The sequence below is a fragment of the Sylvia atricapilla genome, chromosome 5 (genome assembly GCF_009819655.1).
Source record: "Sylvia atricapilla isolate bSylAtr1 chromosome 5, bSylAtr1.pri, whole genome shotgun sequence".
NCBI lineage: Eukaryota > Metazoa > Chordata > Aves > Passeriformes > Sylviidae > Sylvia > Sylvia atricapilla.
This window is the reverse complement of record NC_089144.1, coordinates 10,001,028-10,019,357: the sequence shown is the minus strand read 5'-3', so window position 1 is coordinate 10,019,357 and position 18,330 is coordinate 10,001,028. Positions and strand designations below refer to the sequence as shown.

General features: G+C 37.8%; 1 protein-coding gene across 3 annotated transcripts in view; it reads left to right on the top strand.

The window, feature by feature from the left end:
* PIK3CG (phosphatidylinositol-4,5-bisphosphate 3-kinase catalytic subunit gamma) overlaps positions 1–15,806 on the top strand; it is a 32,509-nt gene extending 16,703 nt beyond the window's left edge. For all 3 annotated transcript variants that reach the window (XM_066318668.1, XM_066318669.1, XM_066318667.1), the window contains 6 exons: positions 762–908; positions 2,146–2,236; positions 5,370–5,500; positions 6,088–6,199; positions 8,157–8,314; positions 13,804–15,806. In XM_066318668.1, coding sequence (XP_066174765.1) covers positions 762–908; positions 2,146–2,236; positions 5,370–5,500; positions 6,088–6,199; positions 8,157–8,314; positions 13,804–14,085 — 921 coding nt within the window. In that variant the 3' untranslated portion in view covers positions 14,086–15,806. The remainder of the gene's footprint in view (positions 1–761; positions 909–2,145; positions 2,237–5,369; positions 5,501–6,087; positions 6,200–8,156; positions 8,315–13,803) is intronic.
* Positions 15,807–18,330: the final 2,524 nt, after the last annotated feature.

Genomic DNA, 18,330 nt, shown 5'->3' with positions numbered 1-18,330 from the left:
AAATACTCCTGAATTCTGTCTGCTCTCAAACACTGACATGCACTTGGTGGTTTTTTTCTTCTTTTTTTTTTCTTTTTTTTTTTCTTTTTTTTTTTTTTTAGTTTTAGATTACTTCATTGTACATAGTAATGTTCTACAATGAATCAGGAACTCAAGAATAGAAAGTAAGACATACTACAGTTGTATTAGCCATAATAACTGGAGAAAACATTTGAAATACTGCTGTTTCGTTACTGAATTTATCAGTATTGAAAATGTAATAAAACTAAAATAGGGAGTCTATTTTCTTATCTTATGAGTGATTGCGTTAAATTAGTTTCAAAAATGCCATTTTTCCCGTGAATTTGAACAATTTACTAAGGGAATTGAATCAAGCAATCTGGAATGTAGTTGCTAGAAGTCAGGAGGGTGGATGATGTGATAAATTGCATTGGACAATGATTAGGTTTTGGTTTTGCAAAGGACCTGTCAAAGTGCTGTTGTGATGCTCTGTATTTTACAGTTTTGTCAGAATGTCTATTCCTGTTTTAAATCTGTCTGATACACTCTTTCCTTCATCATGGACAGTGGTTAAAAGTTTTGCAGGTTCAGGGGGGCTTTGTGTGAGGAGCTGAACAACATCCTTTACATGTGCTTTCAGAATTTTGCTTGTGGTATAGCTGAGTGGAAGCTGGTAAACTATTCTGTAGCTGCTATTAGGAGGGTTTCTTGGGTTGATGTTGGCATACAATAGCTAACAGCAATTAACGTGTCTTTCACAGATAGAAAAATGTAAAGTAATGGCCTCTAAGAAGAAGCCTCTCTGGCTTGAATTTAAATGTGCAGATCCAACAGCTCTGTCAAATGAAACCATAGGCATCATCTTCAAACATGGAGATGACCTTCGTCAGGACATGCTAATTTTACAGGTATGATAACTAAAGCTTATAAAGAATAACATGAATATATTAAAATATTTTTAAATCATTTTACTTTTCCAGAGTGTGAGTACCATGTCTTCACTGTTCATACGAAATGCAAGGCTTTAATTTGTATTTAAAACTCTGTATGGCAAGGCTGACATCAACACTGGATCATCTTTGTTGTGCTACAGTTTCCTATGTTACTGTGTTATGTTGCTGTTAACCCTGGTGGGGTAGGAAAACAGGAAAGGAAGAGTAAGAGCAAGAAAACTTGTGAGTTGAGCTAAAGGTGGTTTAATAAGCAAAGGAGAAGTGGAAGAACAAAGGAAGAAAACAAAACAAGTGGTGCTAAGGCAGTCACTCACCACATCCCATGGGTGGACCAGTTCCCAGCCAGTCTGTGCACAGAAGATGGTTAGCCTACCATAACCTCTTCCTCCCTGTTTTATTGCTGAGGATGACATTGTTCAGCACGAAGTATTTTCTTTGGTTAGTTCAGGTCAAGTGCCTGGTTGTGTCCCCTCACAATCTCTTGTGCTCCCCAGTCTAGTCACAGTGAGGCAGGGTGAGAAACAGGCAGCCTTGGCACTCAGCAGACACTGTTCAGCTGGGACACTGGGACAGCAGTGTGTTCCCAGCACTGCTTTGGTCACCCCCTAAACCACAGCACAGTACAAGCTGCTCTGGAGAAAAGGAGCTTCATCCCAACCAGACACAGTGCATACTGTTACCCTGGATTTTCCTGCCATGTGCCATACATATTTCACATTTCGCTGTTCTAGAGACAGAATCTTACTTAGTGCAAGATGACCTGCTTCTCTGATGAAGTGTTTTTATCATTTATTCATGCAATGGCAGAAGTTAACAAATGAAAAATCAGTAGGTAGCATTACTCCAGTTTCAGACAACTGGTTTGTTAGGGGTTTTGGAGGTATTAATTGGGAAAAGTGGGCATGCTTGCTAATGCATTTAATCTCACCTTATGTAGGAATCATACATTGTATTGGATAATACTTTATGGAAGAGTAAAGATTTCCTGGTTTCAGAATAGATGAAGAAATATAAACCCTGGTTCTGTAACTGATTATCTTGAATGGCTGCACACTTTCTGTATTTCTCTCTTAATCAAATAGCCAAGTAAGTTTGGCCCCATCTTAGAAGTCCAGGTAGTGTCATTTGTATGAGTAATCTGTAATGTTCAAATAATTTGAAATAACTTAGCATATACATTTGGTTTTACTAGATTCTTCGAATTATGGAATCCATTTGGGAAGCAGAATCCTTGGACCTCTGTTTGTTGCCATATGGTTGCATTTCTACAGGGAACAAAATAGGTATGTAATCACACTTAGTGTGACTAGAAATTCAAAATACCGTATTTACAGAAGATGTGTGTGGAAGAACTATTCTAATATGTGCTGTGGTCCTGAGGTAAATAGCACTTTATTACACTTCTTGTGAGCAGCCTTCAGTTGCATCTTGGCAGTGGTTTCTGCCCTTCCTTGAGCTGCAGCAGCAGCTGTACTGGCTGTGATTTCTGTGCAGTGGCTTGGCTTGTGCTGTAGATTTCTCTTCAATAACAATGTTTAGTACAAAACAGTAGTGAACGTGAGCGAATTACTCAATATGTATTTTAATGTGTTGATAGGAATAAAATAAAGAGCAAAACATTTTATTTTTTTCCTGACCTAAAGCTTCATATCCTATACCACACAAAAGCAACAACATTACTTAACAGGATACTCAAGCAATATTTCTCACTGGGTATTGTTTCCTGCAGCAGATATGATCAATTTTTCAGAACTTGTGGTGAAAGAAATTAAGTAAGAAATCCCAATACAATTAAGACTCTTTATAACTCTTCAATATACTTCTGTAATGTACTTCCTCTCTAAAATCCATTGCCACATAAAATTTTTTAACATCCTTTTGATTTCAGGATATCTCAGCAATGCAGGAAACACAAACTCACTGATAAAATACCTGGTAGCATGACATAAGAGAGTTTCTTTTCCCCTAATACAAATGTTCTGAATTTGAATTATATTTATTGATAGAATTTTAATAAGAAATGAAATGGAAAATCATACATCAAAATGCTAACTGACTATAAATATAAGGAAAGTTGGGGTTTCTCTCCTTTAGAGGTGTTAAACCTAATTTTTTAGAGAGCTTTTTAGGATCTGATTTAATTTTGTTTAAAATTATCTCAAGACCATGTAATGTATTGAAACAATGAAAGAAGAAGGAGGAATTCTGCCAGAAATTCTAGCATTTTTGTACTTGAGTTACAGATTTCTGTTATTCTTTTGTGAATTTACAATTGATTCCCCATTCTTCTGTCTCAAGGAAATAATATTTGATTTTCCTGTAGGCATGGGAGAGATGTAAGAATTTAGCATCCTTTTAGCACCACAGTAGGGGCATGGTTAATCATATTAACACTTCTGCTTGGTTTGCTGAGAATACCTGCAGCCTAAATTAGTAATGCCCAATGTGGCTTACTTTGATGTAGAGCTTATGCTTGTTTGGAACAGAACCAAAGAGTAGTGGCATGCAAAATGTTCTTTCACAATATTCACATGCAGTCTTCTTCCAGGCTGATTCTTCCCTCTCTCTTAATGTTTCCATGGAACTTGGGCAGTTTCTGTGTATTGACACAAGGGCTGTACCCCACTCTACACTGAGCTCAGGGAAACATGTGTCTTGCATCTGAGGCTGGCATCTCCTCCTGAACAGAGCATTCTCATTCTGTTAAAGACGCTGTATCCAGTGCAGTTTGTAATTTTGGAAGCATCTATCCTCTCCACTGCTGCTGCCAAGCAGACTCCTGTAGGATGAACTTTCTCTTCTCTGTATCACTGGTAAAAGGTCATGCTCTCTCTCCCTTTAACATTTCCATGTGTTCCTGGCTCTGTGAAGCAATTACCACTACTTACTGAGCAGCATGTCTGCTGAAACGAAGAAGTTGAAGCTGGCTCTTAGAAGAGTCACTTGTCTCGGTACCACAGAGCCCCAGAAACACATGGCATGGTGCATTTCCTGCTGCACTCCCTTCCAGCTGGATGCAGCCCAGCTGAGAGCTGCTGTCCTGGCTGTGCCTCCTGAGCCAGCACTGCTCCCCTGCTATCAAGGAGATGTTGGCCATCTCCATGTAGAGGGAGATTGGTGAGCACAGGCAGGGAAAGATTTTTTCCTGGAATGAGAAATAAAAATAAAATTTTCCAGCTGGAATGGGAGCTGGAGCTCACACCCAGGAGAAAAACAGCAGCTTGACAAGCACAGACCAAAATGCAAAGGTTGTTAATTTGGTGGTCTTGGTGATGGGTTTTGGAGGTTGTATTTCTGCAACAGTTTTATGGCAAACATATCCAGGCCACTGTAAAGACAAAAAAAAAAAATACCTTCAGGGGCTATTCAGCCATGCAGAGAGGGCAGGAAGAAATTACTTTGTTACATTTGCATATAATTCAGTAATTGCAGAAGAGTTGGATTGTGAATAGAAAGAAATTTATGTTTCGGACAGTCAAATTGAAACCAAATCAGAAACTGCTTTGAATCGCTTTAGAGAGAAAGGGGTATTTTTGTTTTGTTTTGTTTGCCTGCTTATCTCTGAACTGGAGCTGAAGCTAGAAGACTGTTGAACAGTTGAATTTGAACCAGAGAAAGAAAATAAAATATTTCCAATTACCAAATAAATTCAATTAAAATCTGACTTTCTCCCATACAGGCATGCCCAGTCTGGACTGCATATGATAGTCTTGGTTGCAGGGCAAAGTTGTGTTGCAGCCTCTGTTTCTGCATTTCCCTCTAGCTTCTCCTCTGTCACATGCCATGCTGGCACAAACAGGACAAGGCCCTGTTTCTGCACCGTATTGCTTTGATGTGCCTTGGCAAGGGTCTGTCCAGTTTAGGGACAGACCACATGGCCGTGACCACCAGAGCTTTCTACCAGCAATCCCACTGCTGTACCTCACTGTGCATTGTGAGCTTTCTGTGTGTATGCACAGAAGCTTAAATTGGATTTAGTGCAGGAGGGCCAGTTCTGTTCCTCTGCCACAGCCCTGGCAACATTTGCATCCCTAGACTGCAGCAAAACTAAAGCTTTTCTTCAGCTCCTTGTATTTGTGAAGTTGGAAAGAAGCTGTGGAAAATGTAAATTGGGATCAGGGCAGGAATATTTTTTCTCCATGTGAAAAGCCTTATGCAGCGGGTCCCCACTCATCATCAGATACATCAGTTTTAAAAGAGGAGGAGTTTTGATGCCAGGCTCTTTATGAACTCTGGCTGGTTTCAGCTGGGAATGAACAGAAACCATTGCTCCTTGTCAAATAAATTTCTGCTCACAGAAATATGAAGATCTGCAGTTGATTTTTAAACACAGTTTAAAATTTAATTTTGAATATTTTTAATATGCTTTGATGAAAAATAAATTACTTCTTCTAACCTTTTCCTTATTTTCTTTAGGAATGATTGAAATTGTGAAAGATGCCACAACAATTGCTAAAATTCAACAGAGTACAGTTGGGAACACTGGTGCATTTAAGGATGAAATACTAAACCAGTGGCTGAAGGAAAGATGCATGATTGAAGAGAAGGTGAGTTCTTTGCATTTTTAGGTAGGATTTTTGATTGCACCCTGCTAATTTAGGAGCATAGAGCCCTATGCTTGTGTTTGTTCCTTGTGGGAATTTGAAAAATCCATTCATTTTCCCTGCACTCAGTGAATGAGCCTTTAGCATCCATCTGGCAGCCAAACTCCTGGGAGACAAAATGCTTCTGAAATCACTCATTTATCAATGGAAGTTAGAAGTAATATATGAGGAGCAAGTTGAAAGGACATCTAAGAACACTGAAAGGCAATGTGTTTTGGGGATTTAGGTGCAGGTTTGGGTGCTCACAACTCCTTTTCTTGTGTACATTCACTGACCTACTACAGCTTTCTGCCGCTTTTTTTTCCTCAGAATGTGTGAGCTGCTCTATGCTGCTTTTCTGTGCTGAGGTATAAAGCCAGCACAGGGAGTGCAGGGCTGTGACCTTGATCTCTGCTGTGCAGTGGTGTATTTTAGGACAGTTTGCCTAACTGTTGATAGGTACATTTCAACAGAAAGGTACATAGCTTTGAGAATGATTGCATTTGGTGCCTAGTATTGAAGCATTTAACATCTGTAAGATTTATTTTTAGTTTCAGGCAGCTGTGGAAAGATTTGTTTATTCTTGTGCTGGCTACTGTGTGGCAACCTTTGTACTTGGAATAGGAGACAGGCACAATGACAACATCATGATTACAGAAACAGGTGGGTTATTTTTTTGAGAATTTCATAGCTGTATGAACTGTTTATACTTTACTAGATTTATGTATTGTTTAAATAAATAATGCATTAACAATTATGCATTATTGTTAATATTTATGTTAATATTTAATGTTAATTATTGTTAAATAATGCAATTAACAATGAATGAAGAGACACAAACCAGTCCTGTCAGTGGTGCTTACAAGGTCAAGTTCTGTAATGTTGAAATGTGTTTTCACCACTGTTGGTCTCCATACAGACTGGAGGTATGTATCACTAGTAATGCCATTATTTTCCAAGGAGCAGTTTGATACAAACTAAGTCATTAGGAAAGTAAACCATATTTATTTTACTGTCTACATCTAAGGTCTGAACACCAAAAAAACATTATAAAGCAGGCAGCTGTTTATCTGTCTGGTGTGTGGATGTTCAGTGGAACTGAATTCTGTCAGAATTTGGATGTTGCCAGATTGTTTTTGCTTCTAAGAAATGTAATTGCTTTGTGTACTGTTGTAAAAAAAATTAGGAAATAAGTATACATGGACTGTATTTGTTTTTCTACTAAAATCTGTGGGATAATTAGAAACTCTAACCTGAAAAAACAGAAGAAACTCACAGGTTTTTCGTACTGTAACGTTTTGAAGTTACTTCCATAGCTGCACATTGTTTCATCCTTTATTTTACTTACCTATGGAAAGAACCCTGGAACAATCAGTACATATGGAGGGAGTTATATTTAGTCTAAGGAATTCACTTTTAGTTTCATGATCCTCTCACTTCATAATTAGTCTCTGATAAGAGATGGATAATAGTTGGAAGGCTGGATATTTAATATTGATTATATTAAAGTTTTATCAGTTGAAGGCTAGAGAGAAGAAATACCCTGAAGGCAGAAATTAGCTAATTGAAGACTACAGTAAAAAAGTTCAGCAGAAGCCCTTGAGGAAAAAATGACAAAGAAATCTTTAATTTCAAAGTTACATATAATATATAATGTGGTGTTAATTCTCAGTGGTAGAACATGAGGCACAGGTGAATTGACAGGGAAAGGTAGAAGTGTTGTTCTGTTGTGGTAATGAGTAGGTTTGCCTCAGAGTGTTTAACAGGATCTGTCTTGAGCCTCAGGAGCCAGAAGGGTCTCAGTCTGAGAGGTCTACAGAGAATCAGATTTGATAGGCTGGGGAAACTTGAAAGCTGGCTTAAAATCTGGAACATCTAAGGATGCTCCACCTACAGATCGCTGTTAAGTATCATCTTATGTAATTTGATGTTTTATCTTTTTTAATAAATATGCCACTACTACAAATCTGTGTTTTTAAGTGACCATACTCTTGTATCTGAATCCATATCCTGACTGTGGAAGTGATAAAGTAATGTGGAGAGCAGCAGCAAACTCTAGTCCTGTAGGTGTAGTGACCCTTAAAAGGAGAGGTTTTCATCACCTTTGTGGGAACTGATGCCCTCTACACTCTCAAAGCGATCCAAAGGGTGACAAGTGCAGACTTTGAACACACAGAGCAGTTCAGAAATTGCTAATGAAGGTCTGTGAGGAGAAAGTGTGTTCTAGTCAATGACACTTGCCGAGGAGATGGGTAGTGCCAGAATCCCATGGGTATTTGAAACATAATCCTCAAGCCTTTTCCATGTAGTGATGCTCTGATTGTTATGGGTATGAGGCACAAGCTTTCCTTGGTTGATTTGTCAAAAGCTGTGATGTATGTTTAGATAAGACAACAGTTCTGCCAGACTTCTAACAACTGCTGAAGATAAATAATAAATAATTTTGCTAAGAGGACAGAATTATGTATTTCCCAGAAAAAGAAAGAAAATAGTCGTTTCTGCTGAACTTAAGTGTGATCATATATACCAAAAAAAAGGGGTTGGAAGTACTGTGAATACATGGAAGTGTTCTTAGCAGTTTATTGTATTTGTCTAAATGTGACTTCTTCTCTTTATGAAGGTAACCTTTTCCATATTGATTTTGGCCATATTCTTGGGAATTATAAAAGCTTCCTTGGAATTAATAAGGAGAGAGTTCCTTTTGTACTGACTCCAGATTTTCTGTATGTCATGGGAACTTCCGGAAAGAAGACAAGTCTCCATTTCCATAAATTTCAGGTAAAAGAATGCGTATCTAGCTGCAAATCAATTAAACAGTGTTTTTTTACCCTTTGAAATGAGCATTAGTGCCTTGGTTTTCAAAGTCTAGACTCCTGGGTATTACCTTAATAAAATGTACTGAATCATAATACAATTCCGGGATATTTTACGCCCAACTAAGAGAAAAGATTGTCTGTACAATTATGGGAACTAGAATTCAAACATTCACAAAGGCACATTGAAAAATTCATTAGCAGTAGACCAGATAAGCAGTTCTTTCTTTGTTTCTTGTCTTAATTTGAAAATACTTTGCAGAGGGCTTCAGTGTTTGTGCAATTAGAAGAAACTCAGGGCTCTAAGCAGAGCCTCTTTGGGGTATGAGCAGATGTGAGGCATTCATCAGCTGGTTTTGCCAGTGTTATTCCCTCCTGCCTCTGCCCTTGAGTTCTGGGGCTTGGACTGCTGCATCTGAGTAAAAATCTGTAGTGAACCAAATCTATCTCAGATGTTGGGTTGTGAAGTGGGTGGATGGATTTAACTCTGAAAGAAGTGAATGGTGTTAAAAATCTGTTCTATTGCTTCTGTTTGAAAGTGAGTGCTTTCAAACCAGTTGTGATCATTGGAGCTAGTGTAGGACCTGGTCAAAGAAGGAGTTCAGTATGCAGTTCTTATGTTTAATGAAATGATTGAGAATCATCATTTCAGATTGGTCAGAAGTACTTTCATATCTGAGATGTTGTTATTTCTGTGGTCACCTTTTGAGACTTTGAGTAAAGTGCCTGATTTAGAAAGCTTATAATATCAAAAGCAAAATTCTTCTGCAGAGTGAGTCAAAGCTAAAGCCTAACTTTCGTGTTCTTGTGGGTGAACTAGTCGCAGTGGAGTCTGGCTTTCTAACCTGAGTACCTAATTAAGGTTTTTCCTGGTGGATGGTGACTATGTCCCTTTGAACATATATGCAAATCTGTGTCCAACACACACACACATCTCCCTTGTGATTGTCTGTGATGGGAATTAGGAATTATCCTAAGATGATAACACCAGGTGGGTCCCTGAGGCAGTTACTTCAGCATTTTGTCTCCATTTGTGGCTGCATCTCAGTGCTTTTACTCACTCATCCAAAAATAAGTGTTCCCCATCTTCAGGCTGGACACATCCTGCAGGCCTCCCTGCCAGGGATGGGATTCCATTTGGATCCTCTTGCAATTCCCTCCTTCTGGTATTCTTATGTTAGGACAAATCACATTGTCCACCAGAGGCAATCAAAAGGCAGCAGGCATGCGTGGAGAGACCTGTGCAAAGAAGAATCATTGATCTTTGGTTGAAGTCACTGCCCAAACTTCTGAAAGTAATTAAAGAACCATGTGCCATCTTTGAATCTTCATTTTTGCCAGGACTGCATTTATCACAGTGGAGGTGTTTTGAAGGGGACTTGTAGATTAAAAGATGTTAGGATGGGGTTTGCCATGGGAAGGGAATGCTGGGCCCATGCTCTCAGGGAAGCCTGAGATGCTGTGCTGTGTACAGCAATGATGCTGTTGCTGCAGCTCTAAGTCATGTGCAGGTGTGGGACTGAAACACCAGTTTGGGGTATCATTTCAAAAAAGACCTCTGTTCTGGAAGCAGAAAATAGTTAAAAGTTTGAAAGTGTGGTAATGGAGAATTAAAAGGTGTCTGCAACAAGGTCAAGTTGTTTTCATATATATGGATCATCCAGCTCTAGAAACTATTTCACCTTTACTTCAGCAGCCCGTATACCAAAATCAGTTGGAAGTAAGTTTGGTCATAGCCTCTCTTCAATACATAATGTCTCCATCTTGGAGTCCTGGGTTTGACTAAATAAACTTGTTGTTACTCTGGTACTAATTTCTAGGTACTGCTACCATCCCACTAATGCAGACAGTTTTAGGAATGCTGTGATAGCACCAATGTCATTTCCACTAGTGTCCTTAGCCAGATAAAAGGTGATTAGTGTGCTTTTACTGTTGTGAGCTGTGATGGTGATATGAGACCTGGGCATTTTAAGTTATATGATTTAGGCACAGACAACAATAAACTGACCAAAAAATAGAAGTTCATGTGTTGTTCTGCTGCAATAGCTACTGTTAATATACCACTATGGCAGTAGTACATTAAAAGTCTTTTCTGTCTCAAATACCATAAAAAGAAAGTTAGAGTACTTCTATACAAGTAAAAGAGTAACACAGAGCAAGGTTTGCATCACTTATTTTGCTATGAAAAATGTGTTTTAATTACGTGGCCAGAGTTTGAAAAAAAGCAAAATGGTAGTTTCACATTTCAGTTGGCTTGTTTCATCATATTTCCTAATATTGAGAGGTTCATTCAGTCTGCCTGCTGACTCATTCATGTATTAATGGAAAAGTCTCAGCATTTATCCTTCATTAATTTTTAAGAGCATCTCTCATTATTTTGTACTTGACTACATTAAAACAGTTTGTACTTCAGAAGATTCCTTTGTTTTTTACAGTCTTTGGTGTTTTTAATAACTTAATAACCTACTTTTATAAAATTTTATTTCTTTGCTATCCACTGGACATAGTCCATATGGATGTGTTAGCCAGAGCTCATATTGCAGATGCTGGAGAAGGTTAAAATTACAAACAGCTTTGACCAAAGTTCACTGCAGGGGAGCATAGTTCATTATTAGTGCACTTCTGTGGCTATCAGTGGCCTGGCAACTTTTCTGAACTAGCAAGGAGCTTCCTTTCTATTAGTTCTTAATCTAATTTTGTTTCCCTTTTTGTTTGCATTTGTTGTGATGGTTGAATGAAAATTAGAGACCAGAGGTTATTAATGACATCACAGAAATGATTAGAAGGAAGCAGCAATATTTGATGGGCTTTTTCCTCATCACAAACATGTATTTAAGCATAATTTAACCTGAGAAGACTAGTGTTTTTCTGTTCCATGTGTGAATTTTTCAGCTGCTCTAGTACTGCCCAGATTTCTCTTGCTGTAATTGTCATATGTGGTGGCATTTCCTTTCCAGCCTTTGGCTGAAACTCATCAATTTTCTTACTTCTGTGCACACTCAGTTCTCTCACTTTTTACTTGTAGGAATCTTTGAGTAAGCCTCATCTAAGATCTTCATGGTCCTTTTTAAACTGTGTCCACCTACCTATTATTAATTTGCCTGAAACTGTCAATTTGTCTTTGACAGTTTGTGCATTAAATTATGAACTCATTTTTATTCATTAGATTTAATTTACTCAATTCATTATGTTTTCATTACTCTGCTGACTTGATAATACAGAGATCTGTATTTTCACTGCTAATCAAATTCTTCTATACCATTTCTTTACAAAATCTCATTGTCAAACAGAAGTGACAGAAAGTAGAAGGGCACACAATTCATCACTGAGAAATACTTATTTGCAGTATACTGCACAGGGAAGGGATGGCCTATGTAACAGAACTTGAACACTTCATATTATAAAAATGCCTGGATTTTAGGATAATAATAATTAGGGCAGTTTCAGGCTTTCAAATTTATTGTGGGGTTGCTTTTTTTTTTTTTCCCTGTGGGGCAAAGGGATTTTGGTTGCTCCTCAGCTCCTCTGATTTTGCTTATGGCTTCTAGCAGCTTTCTTCTTAATCCCACAGTAAACGTGTACATATATCCTTGACACATACCTATCGTCTGGGTTATTTTTGGTTCTTGCTGCCTCTCTCAAAAGTGTAAAAATTCCCTTCCTTGGAAGATACTAATGCAAAACCACATTCACATCCTGTCTGAATAAAAAACTCTAACAGGCAGCTGCAGATTTTTAAAATCTTTTGAATTCCTGGAAGGACTGCTTTGAGATGCAGTGATACTGGGGTTTTTTTGACTGCATAATTGTTTTTCTGTCTCAGACACCGAAAGCAGTGAGATACATCATCCATACAGAAATGTAAAACCTTCTTTGATATAACTCTAAAGAACTTTCATCTCTTTCAAGGGTAACAAAACACAGATTAACTCTTGTGACAAGATTTCTCTGTTTGAAGTTGATTATACATAAGTAATTTTTTTTTCTCCTGCTATAATGGAGAGAAACTATTCCCTGTGATAAGGCAATGGTGTTTTCTATTGTAAATTATGCTTTGACCATTGCATTTAATCTTTTGCTGTGCTAGAACTAAACTAACATTGGCATTTATAAGTATGATCTTATTTCAGGACAGAATTTATTTGAGAACAGAGTAAGAGATTTAAGTTCCCAGGCAATACTAAAAAAAGAAATTGTACAGACAGATCATCAATATATCATCTTTCTCCCTTAGTATTTTCCTAACTTGTCTAGTTGGGTATCTTGGTGTTGCTGATGTAAACAGTGATAGATGTTAAGGTTATTAGTGCACCACTTCTTGTTTCAGAGGAAAAAAAAATGTATCTTGTAAAAATTGCCCTGTGTTATAGAGGGATGATGGGATTTGTTGGAAGTTTACGTTAAAATATTTGGATTTCCCAAGTATTATTCAAAAACTTAATGTACAGTTGTTGAAAGGTTAAATTGAATATTTAATTGGGTAAAAATTAGCGTTGCTTCAGCTGTGGTTTGAATAATAACAACCTTGGAAAGACTTCTCATATTTTTACATTACTGCATTGCAGACCTAATTTCTGGTTGATTGATGATTTATGTCTTTGTTGCATTGTTCTTATTGCTGCTAGTAAATGAGTTATAAATTTAATATAGGAAATATTCATTTCAGTTTATGTATTAGTCGCTTAGTAGGAAATATTATTTTTAAAGCATTGAGTGTTTTTCCAAGCTGAAGAAAATGTCATTCTTCTAAGCACAGATTATTTATACATGGAAATGAAAAGGCTATAAAAAAGAATGCATATGGAATCCAGAATGACAGTACACAGTGATAGAAATCCTCCAGCAAGGCAGAGTGCCTGAAGACTAGAGCTGTCAGCTAGCAAAATTCCTTAGAACACCAAGCCTAAAAATCTTCCCTGTTAAATAATCCGTCACCACTGTGAAGTTAATAGACATCTATAGAAAATGAAGAGCAAAACCCTGGAGGTGCTGCTTTGTTCAGTATCAATTGCCAGCCACAGTCTTTAAATGGGAACATCCCAACAGGAAAGGAAGACAGTGAATTATTGCTGTCTCTTTTAACAGAAAGATGTTATATGGTAGCAGAATTCTTTTGAAATTCTGGTGAGGCTAGGGTTTTATGCTTTAGTAATTATTAGTAGTTTTAGTATTAACAGTATTAATACTATTAGTATTAAAGAAGTATCAAGAGCTGTTAGTTGTACACCCAAACAATTCTTGTTGCCCCGAAGTTGTGGTGAATGAAGCTGCACTGTGCAGCAGGTGCAAAAATTTGTGTCACGTTTCAACTCCGTTGAACTGCTCTGATGAGTCTCCTGTCTCTGACATTCTCGAGTGATTGAATGGCATTGGTTAATGAGAGTCCTGTGAAATTCCTACACCATCCCTCTCAATTCACCTCCTCAATTAACCAAAAGCTCTTCTCTCTGACAGGACGTATGTGTGAAGGCTTATTTAGCTCTCCGACACCACACAAACCTGCTGATCATCCTGTTCTCCATGATGCTAATGACTGGAATGCCCCAATTAACCAGCAAAGAAGATATTGAATATATCAGGGATGCACTGACAGTAGGGAAAAGCGAAGAAGATGCCAAAAAGCATTTTCTTGATCAGATAGAGGTTTGCAGAGATAAGGGCTGGACGGTGCAGTTTAACTGGTTTTTGCATCTTGTGCTTGGAATCAAACAAGGAGTAGAAAAGCATTCTGCTTAATATTTTATGTAAATTAACTGTGGGTGTGAATAGGGGGTTAGTGAACCTACATGTTATTTATGAATTCTGAATAAATGAGCAGTCAAAGTTGCCTTTACTCTTCTGGCAGCTTAAATGGATCTTGTAAAAAAGCAAGGACTTTACTCTGCCCCTCCAAAAGATCTTCTTGCAGATAAGATTTTCTTTTTTTAATTTCTAATGACACTTCAAGTTTCTGGATTCTTTTAACTAGTTGCTTTGCTGATGTGGCTTGGATTTATTTTACATTCTTTAGCAATAATTTCAGATAAATATAAGGAGGAGGCTGAGTAAGATGATAACCTCCAAACCCCCTATAGCCTTACCTTAATTGTTCATGAGGGTCAAGTCCTTCAAAACCAAAAGAATTTATATAAAATCTATGGTTACAGTGAAATCTCTGTGGACAATCCATATCTGTCTCAGGATGGTTTATACATGAGTGTTCTTCATCCACATCCTTCTCTTTTGTCCCTTCCTCAACATTTTGTCCTTTCTGGATTTTTAACATGTTGTCAGTAGAAAAGAGCTTAGGCTCTGGCATTGGAGGAAATTGCCTTACTGTTACTGTAACCTCCTGATGCAGACAACCAATCCTGACTGCTAGGAGAACTTCAAAGTGACCTGGAAGTTCCTCACATTTGGACATGAAATTCTGAAGGTTTCATTTTGAAAGATTTTTTTTACTGTACTTTTTAGTGGGGAACGTCCATATTCTATTACAGATTATATTCTCAGTGTAAAGTTATTGAAATTCCACCTGTACAGAAAAAGCTTTGTAAAAAAAGCAGTGGTACTTCCTTATCCCTCAGAGAAAACTCTTTATGTTAGAGTAATTGACATTGTACCAAATATCTGAGAAACCCAAAGTTATTTATTCCTTGGTGATGTATTTTCAGGGTATACCTAGAAGGAATGAAATGTAATCTTTGAAGTTGTGTATATTTTGCTATTTATTTTAAAATTCCTGAAGAAACAATACTACTGGAAAGCTATTTATGAAAGAAAAAAAACCCCGTATCTTTAATTTCAATATTTAAACTTGAAAGAGGAAAAAATGGGCAGTGTTAAGTAGAATTTTAACCCTCTACTGTAGATTTCCTGCAAATCAAGTCTACCTATGATAGGAAAGGAAAAAAACATACAACCTGAATTAGTCTTTGACTTGAATTATTATGGTGTTCTTCTTGCTAATTGATTTTTACCAAAGAGAGAAGATGGCTTACAATATTGCTTTTTTGCACTTGTGCCCATGTAATTTCTTCCTTCATTGTAGTGTTACATGGGCTTTACATTACATATAAATGATTAACTGAATTTTAAAATTCTGTTATCATTTGCTTTGATTATTTCACAGAACTGTTATGATTTTAACTACTGTTACTACTGAGTGCATTCTTGAAGGATTTTTAATAAATGTACTGTAATTGGTATCTCAGTCATGAGATGTAGCCAATCTGTTATTGAAATGTAGATGTTTAGTTGGTTACTGTGCACAAGTATTTTTGATGTAAATGGTAGACTCCAGTTAAGGAAATCTCTAAGGTTAAAATGTAGGCTATTTTGTTATTCTGTTACATTATTATTCTGGGCAAGATAGGCTTTAGATCATGCTAAAATATAAACTAAATGGTAAATGTTGTCTGTAAAAATGATATTTTTAGATTTGTATTTTATAGATCTGAAATAAATTGATGTGTTCTGTTCATTTGATTATTATTGAAAAACAAGCAGCTTAGCCCAAAATACATGTAAGTATTTTAATCCAGTTTCTGAAAGACTACTGAATCTCAGGAAGAAATCATATTCAAAGTTCCACTCAGAGGAATTGTTTTAGTTCCATACTAATAACTCTGTACAATGTCAGATATCTTAAATTTTAATAGTCTATAGTATTAGAATTGCAATTGTTGTAGTTGTAAAATGTGAATAGAATATTGCCACTTTCAAAGAGCACTTTATTCATTCCTGGTTTGTTCTATGAAGAAAAATCTGAAGATTTTGGTAAGTTCCTTGTTTTAAAAAATACATAGATCTAGTGCTAAATTTGACTCTAGCATGGGGAAATAAATGCTAATCACAACTTCAAGGGAAATGACATTCTTGAAGCAGCCTCCATTTGCAGGAAAAAATCTACAAGAGATCTGCAGCCAGAGAAAAGTAGTTTAGTCCTGTGGGCACCAGCATCTCCTTATAAATGGCTGCACGATCATGCTGCTGATTATCAGCTGGATTTTGTGTCCCTCTGGAAACCTCCACTCCCCACCCTGGAAACCACGACTGACCTTGTTTTGTGGCAGGCCCTGACACAAGGAGAAACAATGCAGAGATGTGGTTTGAGGCAGTCCAGCCTCAGTGGGGAGAGGAGCTGCTTTTCAGGTGAGGAGGTAGACACAGGGACACATCTGTGCATCCCAAACAGAGCACAACTGTCCCGTTCTGCAGTGGCATTCCCAAGGCCTGGAGAGCTGAAGCTTTAGCACAGATGCCACTGCTGGAGCAGGAGGATGAACCACAATTTCCTGAGTCTCCCAGTGCATAAATTCACTGACCCTTACTGGTTTTAAAGGGTTATAAACCAGGAAATGGAAATTAGTCACTAACCACTAACCTTTTTCAGAAGCTCTAACAAGGCATGCAGAAAAAGAAAATCATTAAATTTTCTGTGTATGTCTCAATTATCATTGTCTCCTGTAAGCCTTAAGATTATGTTTTGCAAATATTTTAAGGGCTGCTTTGTCTTTAAGATCCGTCATAGTTTCATTCACGTTACGACTGCACCTAACGGTGGAAATTTGAGTCTATTCTTGGGTTCAGTGCCTCAGATTCTGTTGTGACTTGACATCTGCTTTGGCCCCAGCAAGGTCATTGAGATGTTGGTTAGCAGTGAGTGTGTCCCCAAGGCTCCATCCTAATTATATTCTAGGACAGGAAGAGAAGCTGAAATGGAGCTCAGGTGTACAATGTGATTATATTCAGGTCTTCATTGAATACACAGGTTGTACTTGTTAGAAGTGCTTAATCTATCACTAGCAGAGTATTGAGACATAACATGTTTAGCAGATTTTTTTTAAATGTGAACAATGATGCATAAATACAGATATGAACAATTTACTTCAGAAAAATACCAGTGAAAATTATGATTCTTGTATTTTTATTATAAATCTTTCTCCTGACTACCAGCAGCATTCTGCAAATCCACAAGAGTCCCAAGGATTATATAGATTTCAGACTCTGTGCTAATGACTTTATAATGTGGTTTGTGTAAAGTAGTCTTGAAAATAAGAAAATTATTAAAATTAAAATCTGGGATACCATCTGCAGGGTCTGGTGGGCTCTTTGAGCATCCCAAGAACACTGAAGTTTCTGAAAAACACTCATGCTTACATGAATCTTCTCATTGCAACTTACATAATATATGTTAAAAACAACACTCCAGAAATAATGAATTCTCCTAGAGAGAGGTCAACAGGAAGAGATTCCTGCTATGCTTACCCCACTCAGCATTTGGAAGCTGGAATTGGCCCCAAAAGGTACTAATATATTTGAAACCTTGCGACACACTGACAGAAAGTCAGATTCATGCTGGAGAAAACAGAAAGATGAACTGTTTGTCTGCAGTTACACAGTTAACAAGGACTGACCAAAGACACAAATGCCGTGGTTGCACCCATGTGAGGTGTGCACATCATTCTGTCCTCAGAGAACAGGGGCACTGGTGACCCGTTCTAGTCTGCTGATACAAGGAGATAGGCACAAGGCCACGGCTTCTGGCTTTTTGGGCATCATTGGGTCTCATACCCAGCAAGAGAGAGGCTGATGACCTGCCTGTTGATAATAAACGAGTGGACACTGAGCAGGATAAATTCATTCCTACCCCTGGAGTGGGGGTTTGTTGTTTCTGAGGGTGCCTGGCTGCACTTGACATGGCAAGAGCGCTCTGCAGGCTGGGGAAGGCAGGTAGGCAGAGTGTGCCATTCCTCAGGTATTCTCCTGGGAATGCAGAAGAAGAAACTGTCACTTTGGTAACAGCAGCAGCACCGCCAGGAACACGTGCCAGTTAATTTTAGCTAACAAAAGATTCCTGAGCATGGCAGAAGCGCTGTATCTCCTAAGTGCAAGCACATCCCACACCTGGGTGCAGTCACTCTGTGTTCAGCATTAGGAGTGTGCTGGTGCTGGTCACTCTCTCAAAACCCTCTTTGGTCTGGTGCCTATGGTCAGAGT